We start from the raw sequence: 22,201 nt of genomic DNA on the forward strand, positions 1-22,201 counted from the left end.
CTAGGAAGAAGTTTCTGCGGCTGAGGTTGAAGGGGTTGCTGCCTGTGTTCTCCTCAAGGATTTTGATGGATTCCTGTCTCATATTTAGGTCTTTCATCCATTTTGAGTCTATTTTTGTGTTGAAGTAAACAACATTTTAAGATAATTTTTAGTAATAGTTAAAAAACTGATGTGAGTGAACAGGCTTTATAATTTTTTATAATCACAAGTTAATACTTAATGATAAAGTCATTTGAAGGTCAGCTTCAGCACTTGCTTTTAAGGATTGTCATTCTGAAATGATAGCTCACAAAGAAAAATGAATCAAAATTGAAGAAGTGCCTTATTGACTGTATTTATTAAATAATAAGACTCATCCTTTAATTCCATCAGTGTTATGCAAAGGTTTCTATTAAATTGACTAGTAAAATTTTCCCTCTACTCTAATGTCAGTCAGTTGTTCTTGCTGACATTAGACGATGGAGCACTTCTACATTTTAACAAAAGATTCTCAGCCAGCTGAAACACTTTAATTGTAAGATTTTAGAACAATTAGAAACTTATTTCCAGATTTTCAAGTATATAAATTTGAAAGTTTTAGGGGCGCCTGGGTGGCTCAGTCGGTTAAGCATCTGCCTTCGGTTCAGGTCATGATCTCAGGGTCCTGGGATCGAGTCCCGCATTGGGCTCCCTGCTCAGTGGGAAGACTGCCTCTCCCTCTCCCACTCCCCCTGCTTGTGGTCCCTCTCTCGCTGTGTCTCTCTGTCAAATAAATAAAGTCTTTAAAAAAAATAAATTTGAAAGTTTTAAAAAGTGAGCTATGTGTCATTGTCAGCAGCAAAATCATACCAAGGTGGAAATTCTTCTTATCCATTTTCAAAATGACCTGCCCATAACATAAATTTCTCTTACTCATTATTAAACATCACTTATATTTTGAAGGGACAAATTATTTATGATTAAAAAAATCAGCTAGAAGGTAGCTAAGTAGCTACTTGTCATCCCTGACAAGATTAGTGAATTTGGAATAAGTCTTTTCCTAAAAGAAAATCACTTAATTCATTAAAAATTCTCTTACGAATTTTGTATCAGGATCACAATAAACCTCTGGTTTATTATAAAAGTTATCATACGTACTCTCTAATTACAAAGAATGCTTTCACATCTTTGCGAAAGTAAAAGATATACTTTTGTGTGTAATTTGATTCTAATTTTAAATTCACATGAATTATTGCATGTCCTAGATTCTATCATTTAATCTCTCCAATATAACTCTGAAATGAAGATAACATTTTTCTGTTTGTTTATTAGGGACAGTTCAAGGATTGATTAATATTTTATGTAAGCACAAATTAGTTCTTTCAATGACAGTATAATCCAGGGCATTGGTATAAGAAAGAACAGTTAGGAATTTATTTACTTTGAGAAGCAGCAGGGGCATAGCTTATGAATGTGGGGGCGACATGTCTTTTGACTTGTGAAATGGGATAGCAGTCTTTTTAAACCATTCCTCAGAAGAGTTGCCCTGTTCCTGATGTGTCAATTAAGGTGTAAAAATACACTCATCAACATTGCTTTAGGTCATTAACAACCTTTCCTTCTGAGGTGGGGGCTTGGGTTTTACTACCAGATGGGCTACCAAGTTTGATTTTTATTTGTCCCTCTAACAAACATCTATTAAGCACTTAATTCTCTGCCAAGTACTGTGTGTGGTTTTGAGGGATAAAATGATGGCCTGTGTCTTAAAGAGACGCACAGTCTAATTGAGGTCACAGATGTGCAAACTGTTATAATAGAGGTGTACAAAGTACCATAGAAACGTGGGAAAGGAGCAAATTAAAGCCAGTCGAAGTTAAAAAAAACTTCTCAGAGTAGGTCATGTTTAAGCCTAGAGAAGAGGACTGAGGAACTCACCAACAGAGAAAGGGGATAGAGCATTTGAAGGGTATGGTGTGCTTAGATGTTTGCATTTCATAAAGTTTTCTGCGTTTGATTTTTCGGTCCCAGCCTCCGCAAATAGCATAATGCAGAGGTTCCCAAACTTGACCGGTTCACACTGCCCTTTGTGCCTCGGTATTTTCATACTCCTAAACTAAAATAAATACCTCAGAGTTCAGTTTATTAAGTAGGTAGGTTCAAACAACTTACTAAATATTTCTGTGCTAATAACTTAGTAACTGTTTGGAAAAGTAATACATGTTAAAACACTTAAACAAGGAGGCCTTTAGACTGGGGTAGCCCTTGTGCCTGTGGTAACCTCTATAAACAAACCAAAACCAGAGTCCATGCACTTGAATCTAAGAAAACCAAACTCAAGAACTCTTCATATTCAACTAGATTTTCTTGATCATGGAAAAATGAAACTCAAGAACAACTATTATAACAGCCAAATAACTAAATTTTCCCAAATAAGGCAAACATTTGAGTTATAGCCAATTAAATAATTTCTTTGCTCTGCTTTAGCATCTTCTCTTTTAAAATCTTTTTCCTGGCCCCTGCCAGCAGAATGCCCCTAACCATTTTTTGGTTTTGATGCTGCCTGATTCTAATCGTTTGCTCAAATAAGCTTTGTAAAATTTAATGTCTTTTTTTAAAATTTATTTTTTTTAAATTTATTTTGTCAGAGACAGAACGAGTGAGAGCGAGCGAGCACAAGCAGGGGGAGCGGCAGGCAGAGAGAGAAGCAGGCTCCCCCCCAAGCAAGGAGCCTGATGTGGGGCTCGATCCCAGGACCCTGGGATCATGACCTGAACCGAAGTCAGATGCTTAACCAACTGAGCCACCCAGGCGTCCCTAAAATTTAATGTCTTAATTTAACTTATTAGATACACATACACTGAAAAAAAAGAACCTTTTATTTTATTCTCCTCTAATCAGAATTACTTACCAATGGAACATATGTATTTGGACATTGTACAACTTCTCTGACCTTGGAACCAGGTTGGACAGTGCCACCCTGTTGTACCTTGATTTTCCCAAAGTACTTGTTTTTTTTTGTTTTTTTTTTTAACCACACAACCATCAATAAAACCAGCTTTGCAAAGGTAAGATGTCATCAGAAGTGATACAGTGCATCTAATGTTGGAACTGTGAACTATGTCAAGTTCATGCTGTGTTGATTGATGTCACACATCACTATTACTTCCCTCAAGAATTTAAAATCCCATGGCATCCTTGACAGTTTGCTGCAGAGCCCTTCAATGCCTTGGTACACAATCGGGGAACTGCAACTTTAATGGGTTAATACCCTTGACCAAGCTAAAGAGGAGGAGGAGGGTAGTTTAATGTAGTATAGTGAACAAAAGAACAAAATCAGAGTAGTGATGATTTGATGTCATTAAGAATGAGAGTGTTGTTAAAAGTTGGACACAGGTGTGATTTCTCTTTTTAAATTTGGTATGTTTTTCACTATTTGATTTATTTAAAATGAGTTATTCATGTTATAACCACTTTTTAACAGATGGATGAATTGCATATATCTATGATCCAGTGGATGGTAAGCTTGCTGATTTTAATGGTGCCTGACTGTACTGACCAAAACACTCTCCCAAATTTGAGGAAAGAAAGTGCTGAGAAACATGATCTAGGAGTTGCAAAGTTAGAGCTAGATGCGATTGCACTGGCCAGAAAGTTGGCGCAATATTCCAGCTATTTGAGCAGGTGAAACTATCTGGCTGTTTTATTACTATCCTTTTGAAGATTAAATGTGACATAAAGAGAGTAGATAAGGGCAAGGAGGTAGCAGCAATAAGGGACTATTTGCAAACCTTGAAAGAAATGCTAGTTTTTCTAGTTTTTTTTTTTTTAAAGATTTTATTTATTTATTTGACAGAGAGAGGCACAGCGAGAGAGGGAACACAAGCAGGGGGAGTGGGAGAGGGAGAAGCAGGCTTCCAGCCGAGCAGGGAGCCCGACGCGGGGCTCGATCCCAGGACCCTGGGATCATGACCTGAGCCGAAGGCAATGCTTAACGACTGAGCCACCCAGGCGCCCCTAGTTTTTTCTAGTTTTTAAACTATTTTCAACACTGCCCAGTTGAAATACATGATTTTAATGTTTTCCCAATGGCTTTAGAATTCTTTTGAACATAATGTTACCATAAGTAGGGTGGGAAGTATATGCCTGTTCGGGAGTGAGAATTAGTAAAAAGAAAACCAAATTAAACCATAAAGGCCCACTTGCTTGCATTAATAAGATATATCTTGCATGTTTGCTCATACCGAGGGGGCATTTATGAAGAAGCTTGTACTTCCTGTGTCATTCCGTGCAAAACTGAATGTACACTTATATTTCACTAAATATGTTTGGTTTCACTGAACACCAACTGAAACATCTCTTTTATTTTATTTTATTTATTTATTATTTTTTTTTTTTAGATTTTTTTTATTTATTTGACAGAGAGAGACACAGCGAGAGAGGAAACACAAGCAGGGGGAGTGGGAGAGGGAGAAGCAGGCTTCCTGCTGAGCAGGGAGCCTGATGCGGGGCTCGATCCCAGGACCCTGGGATCATGACCTGAGCCAAAGGCAGACGCTTAATGACTGAGCCAGCCAGGCGCCCCAACATCTCTTTTATTTTAAAAATTTATTTATTTATTATCTATTTGAGAGAGAGAGCAAGCGTGAGCAGAGGGAAAGGGAGAGGGAGAACCAAGCTGAGCAGGGAGCCTGATGCGAGGTTCCATCCCAGGACCCTGAGATCACTACCTGAGCCGAAGGCAGACGCTTAACTGACAGAGCTACCCAGGTGCCCCCAAAACATCTCTTAAAAAAATTTCAGCCGAAAATCCCTTATATCTGAAAAGGTAGAAGATTCCTACCAAATACAGATGAGGTCTGAAAAATTATAATTTATTAACTAGGAAGCATGTGTCACTAGGATTGCTTCTAATTCAGGAAGTAACTTTTATGGTCTAGCCAATTTTCTCCTTCATTTCCATTCAGTGTTACCAATGGTCAAGAGTGAGAGGAATGGAGGGGGGGATCAGGATGAGGGTGAGAAACTGAGAGATTATTCTCAACAGTTTAATTATTATGGTAACTGAATAGGGATTTAAAACACTTACAAGAGGAGCCAACAATAAATAGATCATTCTGTGTGTGTGCTTTTTGTCCCCCCAGTTGTTGCAAAGGGCTGGTAACAGCTATGGCTCTGAATAAGGCAGGTCACTTAGAAAAAAATCCTGCTAAGGAACTTCGGGAGCTGGATGAGATGAAGGTAATAACACTATCTTGCCCTTACTTTTGTTCTGTTTGTTTTTAGCAGACGTCTTAGGTTGACTTGATTTACAACAAACTACACAAACTACACATACAATCTGATAATTTCTAAATTATGGATACACCCATAAAATGATTATGACGATAAAAAAAAGGAAAATATCTAACACACTCAAAATTTCCTTGTACCCCTTTGTCATTTCTCCTTCCAGCCTCATCCCCTCCCCAGGCAATGTCTGATCCACTTTCCAACACCAAAGATTATTTTTCATTTTCTAGAATTTATATAAATAGAATGTGTACTTTTTTGGTCTGACTTCTTTGACAAGGCATAATTATTTTGAGATTCACACAGATTGTTGCTTTTATTAAAAGTTCATGCTGAGTAGTATTTCATTATATGGGTATACACTATCCATTCTGTGTTGATGGGCATTTGAATTGTTGTGGTTTTGATTATTGCAAACAAAGCTTCAATGCGTATTTATGTACATATGTATTGCTTTCATTCCTCGAGGTTGAGCAAATATCTAGGAATGGGATGTCTAAGTCACAGTGGTATGTGTGTGTTTAACTTTTTAAGAAACTGTTAAACCAGTTTTCACTCATGCCAGCAGTTGTATGCCTGTTGGTGTTGCTCGCATCCTCACCAGCGCTCGATATGGGCTCTCATCCACAGTGGATATTACTCTGCACATTCTGTTGTGTTCTGTTATGAAACTATCTGGATTACTGCAGTTTTTTTTTTTTTATTTTTTTTTTATTTTTTATTTTTTAATTTTTTTTTTTTTTTTAAAGATTTTATTTATTTATTTGAGAGAGAGAGAATGAGAGAGAGAGAGCATGAGAAGGAGGAGGGTCAGAGGGAGAAGCAGACTCCCCGCCGAGCAGGGAGCCCGATGTGGGACTCGATCCCGGGACTCCAGGATCATGACCTGAGCCGAAGGCAGTCGCTTAACCAACTGAGCCACCCAGGCGTCCCTGGATTACTGCAGTTTTAGAATTTTTGAAATCCAGTAGTGTATTCTCCAAATTTCTTCTTTTTTTTTTTTCCAAAGATTTTATTTATTTATTTGAGGGAGTGAGCGAGAGAGAGCAGCAGCTGGGGAAGGAGCAGAGGAAGAGGGAGAAGCAGGCTCCCCGCCGAGCAGGGAGCCCAATGCGGGGCTTGATCTCAGGACCCTGGGATCATGACCTGAGCCGAAGGCAGACACTTAATGACTGAGCCACCCAGGCGCCCCTGTTGTTCTTTTTCCAGATTGAGCAGGCTATTCTAGGTACTTTGCTTTCCATATATGAAAATTTTAAAATTAGCTTATCAGTTTCTCCAAGAAACCCTCTTGGGATTTTGATTGTGTTTACATTTTATCTATTGATCAATTTGTGAAGAATTGACATCCTGACAATATTGAGTCTTTGGATCTGTGAAGACCATATATCTTTTCATTGACTTAAGTCCTTTATTTCTTTCAACAAAGTTTTATTGTGTATAGATAGGTCTTACACAACAGTTTTTAGTGTATAGGTCTTACACATCTTTTTTTTTTTTTTGAAAACAAATCTTCGATAAAGCAGGAAAGAATGTCTAATGGAAAAAAGACAGTCTCTTCAACAAATGGTGTTGGGAAAATTGGACAGCCACATGCAGAAGAATGAAACTGGACCATTTCCTTATACCACACACAAAAATAGACTCAAAATGGATGAAAGACCTCAATGTGAGACTCCTCCATCAAAATCCTAGAGGAGAGCATAGGCAGCAACCTCTTTGACCTCAGCCGCAGAAACTTCTTCCTAGAAACATACCCAAAGGCAAGGGAAGCAAGGGCAAAAATGAACTATTGGGACTTCATCGAAATAAAAAGCTTTTGCACAGCAAAGGGAACAGTCAACAAAACCAAAAGACAACCGACAGAATGGGAGAAGATATTTGCAAATGTCTTATCAGATAAAGGGCTAGTATCCAAAATCTATAAAGAACTTATCAAACTCAACACCCAAAGAACAAATAATCCAGTCAAGAAATGGGCAGAAGACATGAACAGACATTTTTCCAAAGAAGACATCCAGGTGGCCAACAGACACATGAAAAAGTGCTCAACATCGCTGGGCATCAGGGAAGTCCAAATCAAAACCTCAATGAGATGCCACCTCACACCAGTCAGAATGGCTAAAATTAACAAGTCAGGAAACGACAGATGTTCGCGGGGATGCTGAGAAAGGGGAACCCTCCTACACTGTTGGTGGGAATGCAAGCTGGTGCAGCCACTCTGGAAAACAGTATGGAGGTTCCTCAAAAAGTTGAAAATAGAGCTACCGTATGATGCAGCAATTGCACTACTGGGTATTTACCCCAAAGATACAAATGTAGTGATCTGAAGGGGCACCTGCACCCCAGTGTTTATAGCAGCAGTGTCCACAATAGCCAAACTATGGAAAGAGCCAAGATGTCCATCAACAGATGAATGGATAAAGAAGATGTGGTATATATATACAATGGAATATTATGCAGCCATCAAGAAAAAAGAAATCTTGCTATTTGCAATGACATGGATAGAACTAGAGGGTATTATGCTAAGCGAAATAAGTCAATCAGAGAAAGACATGTATCATATGATCTCACTGATAATGAGGAATTCTTAATCTCAGGAAACAAACTGAGGGTTCCTAGAGTGATGGGGGGTGGGAGGGCTGGGGTGGCTGGGTGATAGACATTGGGGAGGGTATGTGCCATGGTGAGCACTGTGAATTGTGTAAGACTGATGAATCACAGACCTGTACCTCTGAAACAAATAATACTGTATATGTTAAAAAAAAAAAAGAAGAAGAAGAAGATAGTAGGAAGGGAAAAATGAAGGGGAGGAAATCGGAGGGGGAGATGAACCATGAGAGACTATGGACTCTGAGAAACAAGCTGAGGGTTCTAGAGGGGAGGGGGGTGGAGGAATGGGTTAGCCTGGTGATGGGTATTAAAGAGGGCATGTACTGAATGGAACACTGGGTGTTATATGCAAATAATGAATCGTGGAACACTACATCAAAAACTAATGATGTAATGTATGGTGATTAACATAACATAATAAAAAAAGAATTTATTATTTTTTTATTTGCGAGAGAGAGCGCATGAGAGAGAGGGCGAGGGCACAAGCAGGCGGGAAGAGTAGAGGGAGAAGCAGGCTCCCCATGGAGCAGGGAGCCCTACATGGGGCTCGATCCCAGGATTCCGGGATCATGACCTGAGCTGAAGGCAGATGCTTAACCAACTGAGCCACCCAGGTGCTGCTACACATCTTTTTTCAGATTGATCCCTATGTAATTCATATTTTGGTACTATTATAAGTGTTTCATTTGTTTTTTTTTTAGTAAGTGATTCGTTTGTAATTTCAATTTCTGATTATTCATTGCTAATGTATAGAATTATAATTGATTTTTAAAATATATTGATTTCATATCCTGTGACCTTGCTGAACTTATTTTTTTTAAGCAGTTTTTTCCCATTTAGAATCTTTAGAATTTTCTCTGTACACAGTCATGGCATCTGAAGATAGGAGCAGTCTTCTCTCTTCCTTCCAATCTGTATGCCTTTTATTTATTTTTCTTGCCTTTTGCACTACGTAGACTCTCCAGTACCAGGTTGAATAAAAGTGGTGAAAGCTGATATCTTTGCCTTGTCTGTCTTAGGGGAAAAGTATTTATTCTGTCATCCTTAAGTATAACCGTGGCTGTAGGTGTTTCACAGATGCCCTTTATCAGGTTGAGGAAGTTCCTTTTTAGTCCATGTTTGCTGAAAAAGCTTCTTAAAGATTTTTATTTATTTATTTACTTTAAAGGGGGTGGGGGAGACGGAGCCAGCATGTGAGCAGGGGCAGGGAGGAGCATAGGGGGTGGGAGAGGGAAGGAAAGAATCCCAAGCTGACTCTGCGCTGAGCATAGAGCTCAATGTGGGGCTCAAGCTTATGACCCCGAGATCATGACCTGAGTTGAAACTAAGAGTCTAACGCTTAAGTGACTGAGCCACCCAGGTGCCCCTGAAAAAACTTTTTAAAGTCAAAGATGAATGTTGGATTTTTTCAAATCCTTTTTTGCATCGAATGAGATGATCATATGAGTTGTGCTTTTTAGTTTTCTAATATGGTGAATTCCAGTAGTCCCCCCTTATCCACAGTTCCACTTTCCACCTTTTCAGTTACCCACGGCCAACAGAGCCCAGCACAGTAGATGGTCCTCCTACTGATGTAGCATCACAAGGTCACATGTCTGTGCCATTCCCCTCACTTCATCTCATCACATAGGCATTTATCACATCATCACAAGAAGGATGAGTACAGTACAGTAAGATGTTTAGAGAGAGAGAGAGCACATTCACATACTTTTATTACAGTATATTGTTATAATTGTTCTATTTTATTATTTGTTATTAATCTTTTACTGTGTCCTTTATTATACATAACATATAGGAAAAAACGTAGTTTTATAGGGTTTGGTACTATCTGTGGTTTCAGGCATCCACTGGGGGTCTTGGAACATATCCCCCATGGATAAGGGGGCGACTACTGTACCTTGATTGATTTTTGAATTGAACATTAAACCAACCTTGCATCCCTAGGATAAACCTCACTTGATCATGATATATTATCTTTTTTATATGTTGCAAAATTCAGTTTGTTAGTTTTGTTTAGAATTTTTGCATTGACGTTCATGAGGGATATTGATTATGTGGTTTTGTTTTCTAATACCTTTGTTTGGTTTTGATATCAGGGTAATGCTAGCCTCTTAGAAGGAGTCTTCTATTTTCTGGAACAATTTGTGTAGAATTGTGTATTATTTCTTCCTTAAATGTTTGGTAGAATTCATCAGTGAAGCCATCTGGGCTCTGTGGGAAGGTTGTGAACTACAAAAATAGAGCAATTCAGATAAAAGGCTATCTAATTTCCTCAATAGATTCAAGGAAATGTCTTTATTAGATATAAGGCTATGATCTTTTTCTTCTTGAGTAAGCTCAGTGGCTTTGGTTTTATAAGGAATTTGTGATTTCATCTCAGTTGTTTCGTTTATTGACATAGTTCATAATATTCTCCTATTATCCTTTAATAATGATAGGATTGCACACTCTTCTTCCTGTTATTGAAATTTTGTGTCTTCTCTCTCTTTGTCCTCATCAGTCTACAAAAAGAGTTATCATTTTTCTTGATCTCATAAACCAGCTTTTGGTCTCATTGATTTTTTTTGTTTTCTATTTCCTTAATTTACAGTCTGGTCCTTATTATTTCCTTTTTTTTCTACTTCTTTAGGTTTAATTTGCTCTTTCTTTTCTAGTTTCATATGGTATAGCTGAGATCATGATTTCAGACCGTGGATAGACAGTGGAATGGATAAATACATTATGGTATATAAGGACTTGCCTATAGGGTACAGGTGACGTTCTCTTCTCTGGCCTGTGTGATGTTTACATGACTGTTCTTATTAAATTCTACATATGTATTTTATGTCTTACATATGGGATAGGTCTCACTATTTTTAAAAATTAGGTTGTAAGGGGTGCCTGGGTGGCTCAGTTGTTAAGCGTCTGCCTTTGGCTCGGGTTGTGATCCCAGGGTCCTGGGATCGAGCCCCGCGTTGGGCTCCTTGCTCGGCGGGGAACCTGCTTCTCCCTCTCCCACTCCCCCTGCTTGTGTTCCATCTGTGTGTCTCTCTGTCAGAAAAATAAATAAAAAATAAATAAAATCTTTAAAACAAATTAGGTTGTAAAATAATTTATGTGCACCATCTTACTAATTTCAGAATCTCTAGGAGATGGAGACTTTTCTAGGAAAAAAATTAAGTAACATTAACACACCTACTGATCCCCCCCCAATCAGAAGTCTTATGGTAGTATTTTCAATATCTCAGAAGTTTATAAGAAAATGACTAGGATCTGGTTCACATTATACAAATTCAACTAGAAAATAGTTTATTTCTCATGAATGATGAATTAACTCTGAAGAAATAAGATTTCAAAAATATTGTTACTATTTTCAAAATTAACTAACTCTTTGATCTGTGGTACAATAAAGTTAAATAATATATGCTTCAGTTTTGTAGCTGGAAGGATCCTTAGGGGCAGTGGTTATGATGGCGATTCACAATGGCAAGCAAGAGCTGACTGTGCACGCCCATTCCCAGCTCCACATTTAGTGATAACATACTGAATTGATGAATACCATTGAAACTGCCACAGTGGGAATGTGTATGCTATGGAAATCAGCAAATGCTACAAATTAGGACGCCCCACCCCACAAGATGGCTTTTGCCAGTTCCCCACTGCATAAGGGTCACCTGGAGTAAACCAACAACCTCATTTTTTGAAAAAGATTTTATTTATTTTTTTGACACAGGGAGAGAGAGAGCACAATCAGGGGGAGCGGCAGGCAGAGGGAGAGGGTGAAGCAGGCTCCCTGCTGAGCAGGGAGCCTGATGCGGGGTTTGATCCCAACCCTGGGATCATGACCTGAGCCGAAGGCAGATGCTCAACCGACTGAGCCACCCAGGCGCCCTCAACCTCATTTGTTTTTAGTAAATAGAAGACTTTTAAGGATTTACTCAAGAAGTCAACCAATTAGATGAACTTAGGACTAGAACCCAATACTTTCACATCCCTTGTTTGATCCTCTTTCTGATATGCAGTAAGACATCATCCTAATCCTTGAATCCAGAATTGAAATTTATCAGTGACACTAATGAAGCTGTGCTAAACTTACTCAACCCCCATAGGCTTCAGTTTCCTTATCTAGAACATAAGGTTTTAGATTGGATTTCTAAAATTTTGTGGCTCTGACATTTCATAATAATTCCACAATTAGAATTAAGTCTAATAATGAGAAAAATATAAGACATATTACAGTTCTGTATGGTTGATTTCAGGAACCTAAGTGGGTCATTATTTCACCACACAGTACAGTTTTTTGATGATTAAGGTGACCAGATCTCCATCCCCAGAGAGGATAATGTTTCCTAGTTTACTCTGCTGTTATTCACTAATAAGGAATTACATCTCTTTTAAACATGGGAGCCTGATCTGAGGTGTTCAGAGATCTTGGTTAAGTGAATGTAGTGTTACTATACACTTTAGGTGGATGAGATCTGCTGTAGACCTTTCCTGTATCTCAGCAGATAAGGGGTGAGCACCTTTTCCAAAACAGTGCTGCTGCTGCTTCTTTTTTTAAATAGACTCCATGTGGAGCCCAGTGTGGGGCTTGAACTCATGACCCTCACATCAAGACCTGAGCTGAGATCAAGAGTCAGACGCTTAACTGACTGAGCCACCCAGGCACTGCCCCCAAAACAGTGCTTCCAATCTTTATTCATTTTAATGGAGGTGGGGGAGTAATATTTTTGTAGTAGTTAAAAGCCCATAGCACCTGGATTAGAGTCCAAGTGCCATGCTTAACTATATATATGACCTTGGGCAAGATGTTCAACTGCTCTGTTCTTCAGTTTCTTCATCTAAAAAATGAGAATGACGGTAGTACATATTTCCATTCTCATCACAAGAAAAAAAATTATAACTACATATGGTGACAGATATTAACTAGACTTATTGTAGTGATCATGTTGCAATATACACAAATATTAAATCATTATGTTGTTCACCTGAAACTAATGTTATTTCTTTTTTGTGTGTGTGTGTTTTGGGGTTAATGCATTTTTTAAGATTTTAATTTTTTAAAAAATTAAATTTTTAATTCAATTCCAGTTAATATACAGTGTTATATTAGTTTCGGGTGTACAATATAGTGATTCAACAATTCCATACAACACCCTGTGCTCATCACAAGTGCTCTCCTTCATCCCCATCATATATTTCACCCATCCCCCCCACCCACCTCCCCTCTGGTAACCATCAGTTTGTTCTCAATATAATGTTATTTCAGTTATACCTCAAAAATGATAGCATATATTTCATTTTTTTTTAAAGATTTTATTTATTCATTTGACAGAGAGCACAAGCAGGGGAAGTGGAGGCTGAGGGAGAGGGAGAAGCAGGCTCCCCGCTGAGCAGGGAGCCTGATGTGGGGCTTGATCCCAGGACCCTGGGATCATGACCCTAGTCAAAGGCAGGCGCTTAACCGACTGAGCCACTCAGGCACCCCATAATAGCACATATTTCCATACTGAAGATCAAATGAGTTAATATTGCACATGCTTAGAACAGAATCTGGCATATAATTAATGCCATGTAAATGTGGGCTATTTTTATTGTTCTTGTTATGCAATCCCAGTTGACCTGGTCAGTTGTGAACCATTTGTTGGGACAGACCGTTTGCCCATAATAAATCCAGCAATCTTCTTCATCTTGTTTTATGGCACTTCACTGCTCCTTGTCCCAATACGACCCAGATCTCAAACTCTATTGATAAGAGATGATATGATTTTAGATCTGTATTCATAGAGAATTATTTCTGCACAAATCTTTGAACTGAAGTGATAACAAGTTAATTGAATGGAGTTGTATTTAGAAGAGTTGTACTTAGTAGCTCCTCAATAGAAGTGAGTGAATAAATGAGTTGGTATAATCTGTTTTTTCTGCTTAATAATTATCTTTTCTCTTTCCTCAGAGAGAATGTTATGAGTGGATCACCACATGTTCTCACCTCCTTTCTGGGATCAAAGGCAGAAAAATAAAGTTACTGACAAAGGAAGAAAAAGAACACCTATTTGGAGAAGAGGTATTTGCTGTGTGTTGGCACTGATCATTATTCTGGTTCTTCCTGTATTTCACCCCCCCCCCCCCCCGTATATTTCAATAGGTAAGGATTCAGTGACTTTTTCCAATTCATATTCTGAGTCCTCATTTATTTACCCTACCTGAAGAGAATTTTGCCCCTGACCTAGAGCATTGGCAGCTCTTCTCCCTTCTTTTTTTTTTTTTTTTTTAAGATTTTATTTATTTATTTGACAGAGGAAGACACAGCGAGAGAGGGAACACAAGCAGGGGAAGTGGGGGAGGGAGAAGCAGGCTTCCTGCGGAGCAGGGAGCCCGATGCGGGGCTCGATCCCAGGACCCTGAGATCATGACCTGAGCCGAAGGCAGACGCTTAACCGACTGAGCCACCCAGGCACCCCAGCTCTTCTCCCTTCTGAGGGAAAGAATCATCCACCTAAGCATCTCGTCTCACTTTCTTAGAGGATGATTTTGTTTCATCCTTCATAAAGGAAAGGATGGCTTTCGGAGGGGGAGCTGCTTGCCACTTCCTGAGGCATGTCCTTGGACTGGTCTTCTTCTGCGTACGCTTCCTCCTCCCCTCCAAGCTCAGTCTTCCCATTTAAGGTTATTTCTTCCTTTGAGCACCTAATCCCAGCCCACTGTCCTCTCTCTTTTGTATCTTCAATGTCTTCCTCTCTAGTAGTTCCATTGTGTCAATATATAAACAATCTATAAGCATGGCCATTGCTTTCATTCTAAAAGATCCCTTGAGCATGTCTTTTTCTCTACTACTTCATGCTCTCCTTCCTATCACAATCATTTCTCTTAAAATGCTGAAACTATTGCAAGGTACTGTAATGATTCCTTATTGTCAGATCCAAGGAACCCCAATGCTGTATTTAACTTGACTTCTCTGTAGCATTTGACCCTGTTGACTAGTCGTTTACTCCTTTTGTAATCTCTCCTCACAAGACAAACATTGTTTCTCCTACTTTTTTATTTCTTTTCACTCTCCTTTTGGTCTTCCTCCACTGCCTGTCTCTTAAATGTTGATATTCTGTCCTTGACTTGCTTTTACTTTTTATTCTACACCCCACACATGACTGTGCTAATCCAGTGGTATTAACTACCACTATTTACCGAGGATCCCAAATTAATGAATATCCTGTACTTCATGGCAATCACAAATGTTTAGTTTTACTTCAGTCTGTTTGAAGGAGTTGGTTTCCAGTAAAGACTGAAGAAGCCCGCATTGCTATCAGAGCTGTGAACTGTGGAGGAGAGATGTGATGGTGTCTCTGTCAGTGCTCTAGGGTCTGCCGGAGTGGCGGGGCGGGGATGCTTCTACCTACACACGTGTGGGACTTTTATCTTATATTTAAACACTGAAGAAACACCACCTTTCTAAATTATACATCTTTTACAAATGCTTATTTTTCTTTGCTGCCCAGATCTTGGCCAGAATTATTTTGAATTAATCACTGAATGATTTCATCAACATTAGAAGTCTTAAATTACATGGGGCACCTGGGTGGCTCTGTCGGTTAAGTGTCTGACTCTTGGTTTTGGCTCAGGTCATGATCTCAGGGTTGTGAGATGGAGCCCCACATCAGGCTCCATCCTGGGCATGGAGCTTGTTTAAGATTCTCTCTCTCTCCCTCTGCCCCCCACCCCATGAGCTCTCTCTCTCAAAAAAAAAAAAAAATTACCAGTATAGTTTTAGAAAATTAAGTACCACAGACATGATCTTGGCTACACAACAGATCTATGAAAAAATTAAATTCGAGAACTATACAGAATCATAGAAACTGAAGAACAGAAAGGATTTTTTTTTTAAAGATTTTATTTATTTATTTGACAGAGAATGAGACAGTGTGAGAGGGAACACAAGCAGGGGGAGAGGGAGAGGGAGAAGCAGGCTTCCCATGGAGCAGGGAGCCCAATGTGGGGCTTGATCCCAGGACGCTGGGATCATGACCCGAGCCGAAGGCAGACGCTTAACCACTGAGCCACCCAGGCACCCCAAGAACAGAAAGGATTTTAAGGGAGATTGAATTCAGCAAAACATCTGATGCGTGAATCAGATGTATAATACCCACCCTTGATCATTATGCCTATGTTTGAATATCTGAAGTGGCAGAGACCTACTTTCAGAATTAGCCCATTTGTTTTGGTGACCACTGACTATTATAATGTTATTTTTTCTATTGAACTAAATGAAATATGTTTCCTTGTAACTTTTTCTACTCACTGGTCCTTGTTTAGACTTTCGGGTTGATATGAACAAGGCTGATTTGTCTTCCACATTATAGTATTTACAACATTCCATGTTTTAGTGTTTTCCAGCATTTGAAAATAGCTATATTCAACCTAAGTCTGTTTCTGAAATTTCTGTTATTTTCTATTAATCTATCTCTTCATGGGTCATCACCACAATATTTTAGTTTTTGAGGCGCAATTGTGCATTTTCATATCTGGCTGGGCCAGCCCTCCTCACTGATCTTCTTCAGGGGTTTCATCCCTATGCTTGCTTATTTATTCTTCTATGTAACTCTGTAATCTACCTCTGGGAAAATATGAGTTTTAAAGACTGGGGTAATACTAAATTTATATATTAACTTAGAGCAGAGATAATTATGTTGTCAAGTTGTCCTATCCAAAAATATAGGATATCTACTTTAAATGCCTTTAAATAATGTTTTATGGTTTACTCATTTTGCACATTTCTTGTAAGGTTTATGCCTGAGTATTTCATTTTATTTTTTGCTATTTTATTTTTAAAAGGTTTTATTTATTTAAGTAGTCTCTATAATCAACATGGGGCTCAAACTCACAACCCCGAGACCAAGCCAGGCACCCCTATTTTTTGCTATTTTAAATAGGATCTTCTTTATCATTGTATCTTCTAACTGGTAACTGTGTATATGTTATTGATTTATGTATTTTTATTTTATATTCTGTGACTTTATTAAATTATCTTATTGTTTTTAGTCATTTTTCAATAGATTCTTTTGGGGTCTCCAGATATTTAATCAAATCATCTACAGATAGAGATAATTTTACCTCTTTCTTTCAATTATTATGCCTCTAATTTCTTTTTCTTGTCTAACTGCAATGACTAATTCTCCCAATTTGGTGTTAAATAGTAGTGGCAATATCAAGCATCCTCTTCTTATTTATGACTTTAGCAGGAATGCCTTCAGTGATTGGAGTTGATTTTTTGTTTAATTTCTTTATTGTTCCTTCAGATATCTCAGATCTACCCGAGGTCACTTTCCTTCTGCCTTAAGCTTTAAATTTTTCTTTAGTGAGGATTTACTGGAGGCAAACTTATTTTTTTTTTTGTCTGAAAATGTCTTTATTTCACCCTCACTCTTAACAATTTTTGTGGGGTATACAATTCTAGGATGATACTATTTCCTCCCCACCCATTGATGATACTATTTCTACGGTTTTCTGGATTTTATTGTTACCAAACTGACAGTTGCGAATTCAGCTGTCAGTTCTTTGAAGTTAATCCCTCTCTTCTCTTTGGCTACTTTTAATATCTTTATGTCTTTCTGTTGAATCACAGATCTGTACCTCTGAAACAAATAATGCAATATATGTTAAGGAAAAAAAAAAAGAAGAAGATAGTAGGAGGGGAAGAATGAAGGGGGGGAAATCAGAGGGGGAGACGAACCATGAGAGACGATGGACTCTGAAAAACAAACTGAGGGTTTTAGAGGGGAGGGGGGTGGGAGGATGGGTTAGCCTGGTGATGGGTATTAAAGAGGGCACGTTCTGCATGGAGCACTGGGTGTTATGCACAGACAATGAATCATGGAACACTACATCAAAAACTAATGATGTAATGTATGGTGATTAACGTAGCAATAAACAAGTAAAAAAAAAGATCTTTATGTCTTTGGCATTTTGCAGTTTCACTCTGATATATGTGGGTGTGGAATTCCTTTTCTTTTTAAATTTTGCTGGGGATTCTTTTGGTTTCCTAAATCTTTGACTTGGTATCTTTCATTAGATATGGAAAATTCTGTTATCTCTTCAAATATTGTCTCTACTATGTTTGCTCTCTCCTTTCTTTCTGGAACTCTGAATGGATATATATTGAAATCTATCCCCATGTCTTTTAACCTTACTTCATATTTTTCTTTGCTTCTGCATTGCATCCTGAATAATTTCTTCTGGTTTACCTTCCTGTTCACTAATCTTCTATTAAATCTTTCTGTTCAGTTTTTAAATTTAATTGTTAAAGTTCTCTTTGGTTCTTTTTCAAGTCTGATCATTCTTGTAATCTTTCTCTCTTTATTCATATTTTTAATCTCTTCTTTAAACAGGTTAAATATAACTTTGTAGTTATATTTTGATAATTCTAATATATATCTGTATAAGAATGTTAATTATAGGGCACCTGGGTGGCTCAGTTGGTTAAGTGACTTGTCTTTGGCTCAGATTATGATCCCAGGGTCCTGGGATCGAGTCCCACATCGGGCTCCCCCTGCTCTGTGGGGAGCCTGCTTCTTCCTCTGCCTCTGCCCCTCCCCCCTGCTCATGTTCTCTTTCTGTCACATAAATAAATAAATAAAATCTTTAAAAAAAGAATGTTAATTATAAAACTGGACAGCTACATGCAAAAGAATGAAACTGGACCACTTTCTTACACCATACACAAAAATAAATTCAAAATGGATTAAAGACCTAAATGTGAGACCTGAAACCATAAAACTCCTAGCAGAGAGCACATGCAGTAATTTCTCCAACATCCACTGTAGCAACATTTTCATAGATACGTCTTCTAAGGCAAGGGAAACAAAAGCAAAAATAAACTATTGGGACTACATCAAAATAAAAAGCTTCTGCACAGCAAAGGGAACAATCAACAAAACTAAATGAGAAGTACTGAATGGGAGAAGATATTTGCAAATGACATATCTGATAAAGGGTTAGTGTCCTAAATATATAAAGAACTATAATTCAATGCCAAAAAACCAAATAATCCAATTAGAAAATGGGCAGAAGACATAAACAGACATTTCTCCAAAGAAGACATCCAGATGTCCAACAGACACATGAAAAGATGCTCAACTTGACTCATCATCAGGGAAATGCAAATCAAAACCACAATGGGATATCACTTCACACTTGTCAGAATGGCTAAAATAAAAAACACAAGGAATAAGAAGTGTTGGCAAGGATGTGGAGAAAAAGGAACTCTTGTGCCCTGCTAGTAGGAAGGCAAACTGGTGCAGCCACTGTGGAAAACCGTATGGAGGTTCCTCAAAAAGCAAGACTTAAGATTCCTTAAAAACAAGACTACTATGTGATCCAGTATTCCCACTACTGGGTATTTAACCAAAGAATATGAAAACACTAACTCGAAAAGTTATATGAACCCCTATGTTTATTGCAGCATTATTTATAATAGCCAAACTATGGAAGCAGCCCAAGTGTCCATCGATAGATGAATGGATAAAGATGATGTGGTACATACACACACACACACACACACACACACACACACAGAGGAATATTACTCAGCCATAAAAAAGAATGAAATCTTGCCATTTGCAACAACATGGATAAATCTAGAGAGTATAATGCTAAGTGAAATAAGCCAGTCAGAGAAGGATAAATACCACATGATTTCACTCTTACGTGAAATTTAAGAAACAAATGAACAAAGGAAAAAGAGATTAAAAAACAGATTGTTAATTATAGAGATCAAACTGATAGTTGTCAGAGGGGAGGTGGGTCGGTGGGGAATGGGTGAAATAGGTGAAGGGGATTAAGAGTACACTTATCACGATGAGCACTGAGTAATGTATAGAATTGTTGAATCACTATATTGTAATATAACACTGTATGTTAATTATACTGGAATTAAATAAATAGATAAATAAAAAAGAATGCTAAATACAGCATTATTTATAGTAGCAAAATACAGATCTTCCTTGACTTATGTTGGGGTTATGTCCCAATAAACCCATTGTAAGTTGAAAATATTGTAAGTCGAAAATGTATTTAATACATTTAACTTACCCCACATCATAGCTTAGCCTGGCCTATCTTCAACGTGCTTTGAACACTTACATTAGCCTACAGTTGGGTAAAATCATCTAACACAAAGACCATTTTATAAGAAAATGTTGAATATCTCATGTAATTTATTTTTTTGTTCATTTTAAAAATTTATTTATTTGAGGGGAGGAGAGGCAGAGGGAGAGAATCTTTCAAACAGACTCACTGCTGAGTGTGGAGCCCGACCCCAAGACCCCTGAGGTCATGACCTAAGCGGAAACCAAGAGTCCATGCTCAACCAACTGAGTCACGCAGGTGCCGCTGAATAGCTCATGTAATTTATTGAATACTGTATTGAAAGTGAAAAACAGAATGGTTGTAAGTGTATCAGTTGGTTACTCTTGTGATCATGAGGCTGACTAGAAGTTGTGGGTCACTGCCACTGCCCAGAATCATGAAAGAGAGTTGAACCACGTATTGTTAGCCTGGGAAAAGATTAAAATTCAAAATTCAAATGACAGTTTCTACTGAATGTGGATCATTTTTGTACCATTGTAAAGTTGAAAAAATTTTAAGTCAAACCATCATAAGTCAGGGACCATCTGACTTACAGTTTATACCATAATTTATTTATGCATTTTCCTATTGTAGACATTGAACTTACTATTAGCTTGTTTTATACACGTCATTGCCATAAACTGAAGGACATTTTTCAGTCAGTATTTGTGTAGACTCATTTGAGGTATTCAACACTGTTGAATCCTTCTTTCTCTTCTTTTGACTTTCCTGGTGGCTTTGTCAGACTTCTGACACAACTTCTGGCCTTCTGTGCAGACTTGTCTTTCTTCCCTAGTCTTGTATGTGACTAAGTTCCTGTTCTAAGCCCTCATCCTCCAGCAACTTCACAACTTCTCCTTTGGTGATATAATTTACTTTCTTGGCTTCAACTAAATGCAGATAACTGTTAAATGATTATCTTTAGCCCAAATGCCTCCATCTAAACTCTATATCTGTGTATTTAGCTACTTACTGAATATTTCCACTTAGATATATTAGTGGTACCTTAAAGTCACATAGCCTAGTCTGAACTCATCTATTTTCCCAAAGCTGCTTATGCAACTTTGTTCATTTTGTCTGTGAATGGCATTATCATCTATGTAGTGGCCTAAACCATTCACCAGGTATCATTCAAGATGCTTCCTTTCCCTAGGCATCCGATATCAATCTAATCACTCCAGCACTGAGAGTTAACTCCTAAATATCTCTTGAATCCTTCTCCTCCTCTTCATTCCTGCAACCCTATGTTGTTCATTCTCTACTCTTGTCTTTTCTTCTTCCCACTCTTCCTCCCTCTCTCCCTTCTTTCTCTTTAAATCTACTCTCCTGCTGCTAGAGTGATTGTTTTAAAATGCAAAACAGGGCGCCTGGGTGGCTCAGTTGGTTAAGCGACTGCCTTCGGCTCAGGTCATGATCCTGGAGTCCCGGGATCGAGTCCCGCATCGGGCTCCCTGCTCGGCAGGGAGTCTGCTTCTCCCTCTGACCCTCCTCCCTCTCATGCTCTCTGTCTCTCATTCTCTCTCTCAAATAAATAAATAAAATCTTTAAAAAAAAATGCAAAACAGATCAATTTATTAGTACTTCATTGCCTTCAGGATAAAATCCAGTTTCTCTGGAATGACACTCTAGCCCTTCCTCTATGACTGTGCTCCTGTCCATCTGCCCCTAAGTTTCTGTCCTACTAACTACTTTTGTTCTCAAGAGCCAGTCATGCCCATGCATCATCCTTTGCCTAGAATCGTGCTTTTTTCCCTTACTCATCCTTCAAGAAGAAACTGAGACATTATGTCCTCCAGGAAACCTTCCTGACCAATCCTCTCTTTCCACTACCACATCCACTACCACATCCATTACCATAGATTAGGTGCTCCTACCATGTGACTATATGTATCCATAGCATTTTCTTGTCCACTAAATTGTTAAGCTTCTTAAGACAGGGGCTATTCTTTTTTTAAAATTTAAATTCAATTAATTAACTTACAATGTATTATTTGTTTCAGGGGTACAGGTCTGTCATTCATCAGTTTATATAATACCCAATGCTCATTACAACACATACCCTCCCCAATGTCCATCACCCAGTTACCCCATTCCCCTACTCCCCTCCCCTCCAGCAAACCTCAGTTTGTTTCCTATGATTAAGAGTCTCTTATGGTTTTTCTCCCTCTCTGGTTTCCTCTTGTTTCATTTTTTTCCTCTCTTCCCTGTGATCCTCTGCTTTGTTTCTTAAATTTCACATATCAGT

General features: G+C 38.3%; 1 protein-coding gene across 1 annotated transcript in view; it reads left to right on the forward strand.

The window, feature by feature from the left end:
- Positions 1-22,201, forward strand: part of AXDND1 (axonemal dynein light chain domain containing 1) — a 91,714-nt gene that overhangs the window by 56,410 nt on the left and 13,103 nt on the right. The window contains exons 19-21 of the mRNA XM_078078033.1: positions 3,440-3,639; positions 5,100-5,196; positions 13,793-13,903. Of these exons, the coding sequence (XP_077934159.1) occupies positions 3,440-3,639; positions 5,100-5,196; positions 13,793-13,903 (408 nt within the window). The remainder of the gene's footprint in view (positions 1-3,439; positions 3,640-5,099; positions 5,197-13,792; positions 13,904-22,201) is intronic.

This window comes from Halichoerus grypus, chromosome 7, assembly GCF_964656455.1.
Source record: "Halichoerus grypus chromosome 7, mHalGry1.hap1.1, whole genome shotgun sequence".
NCBI lineage: Eukaryota > Metazoa > Chordata > Mammalia > Carnivora > Phocidae > Halichoerus > Halichoerus grypus.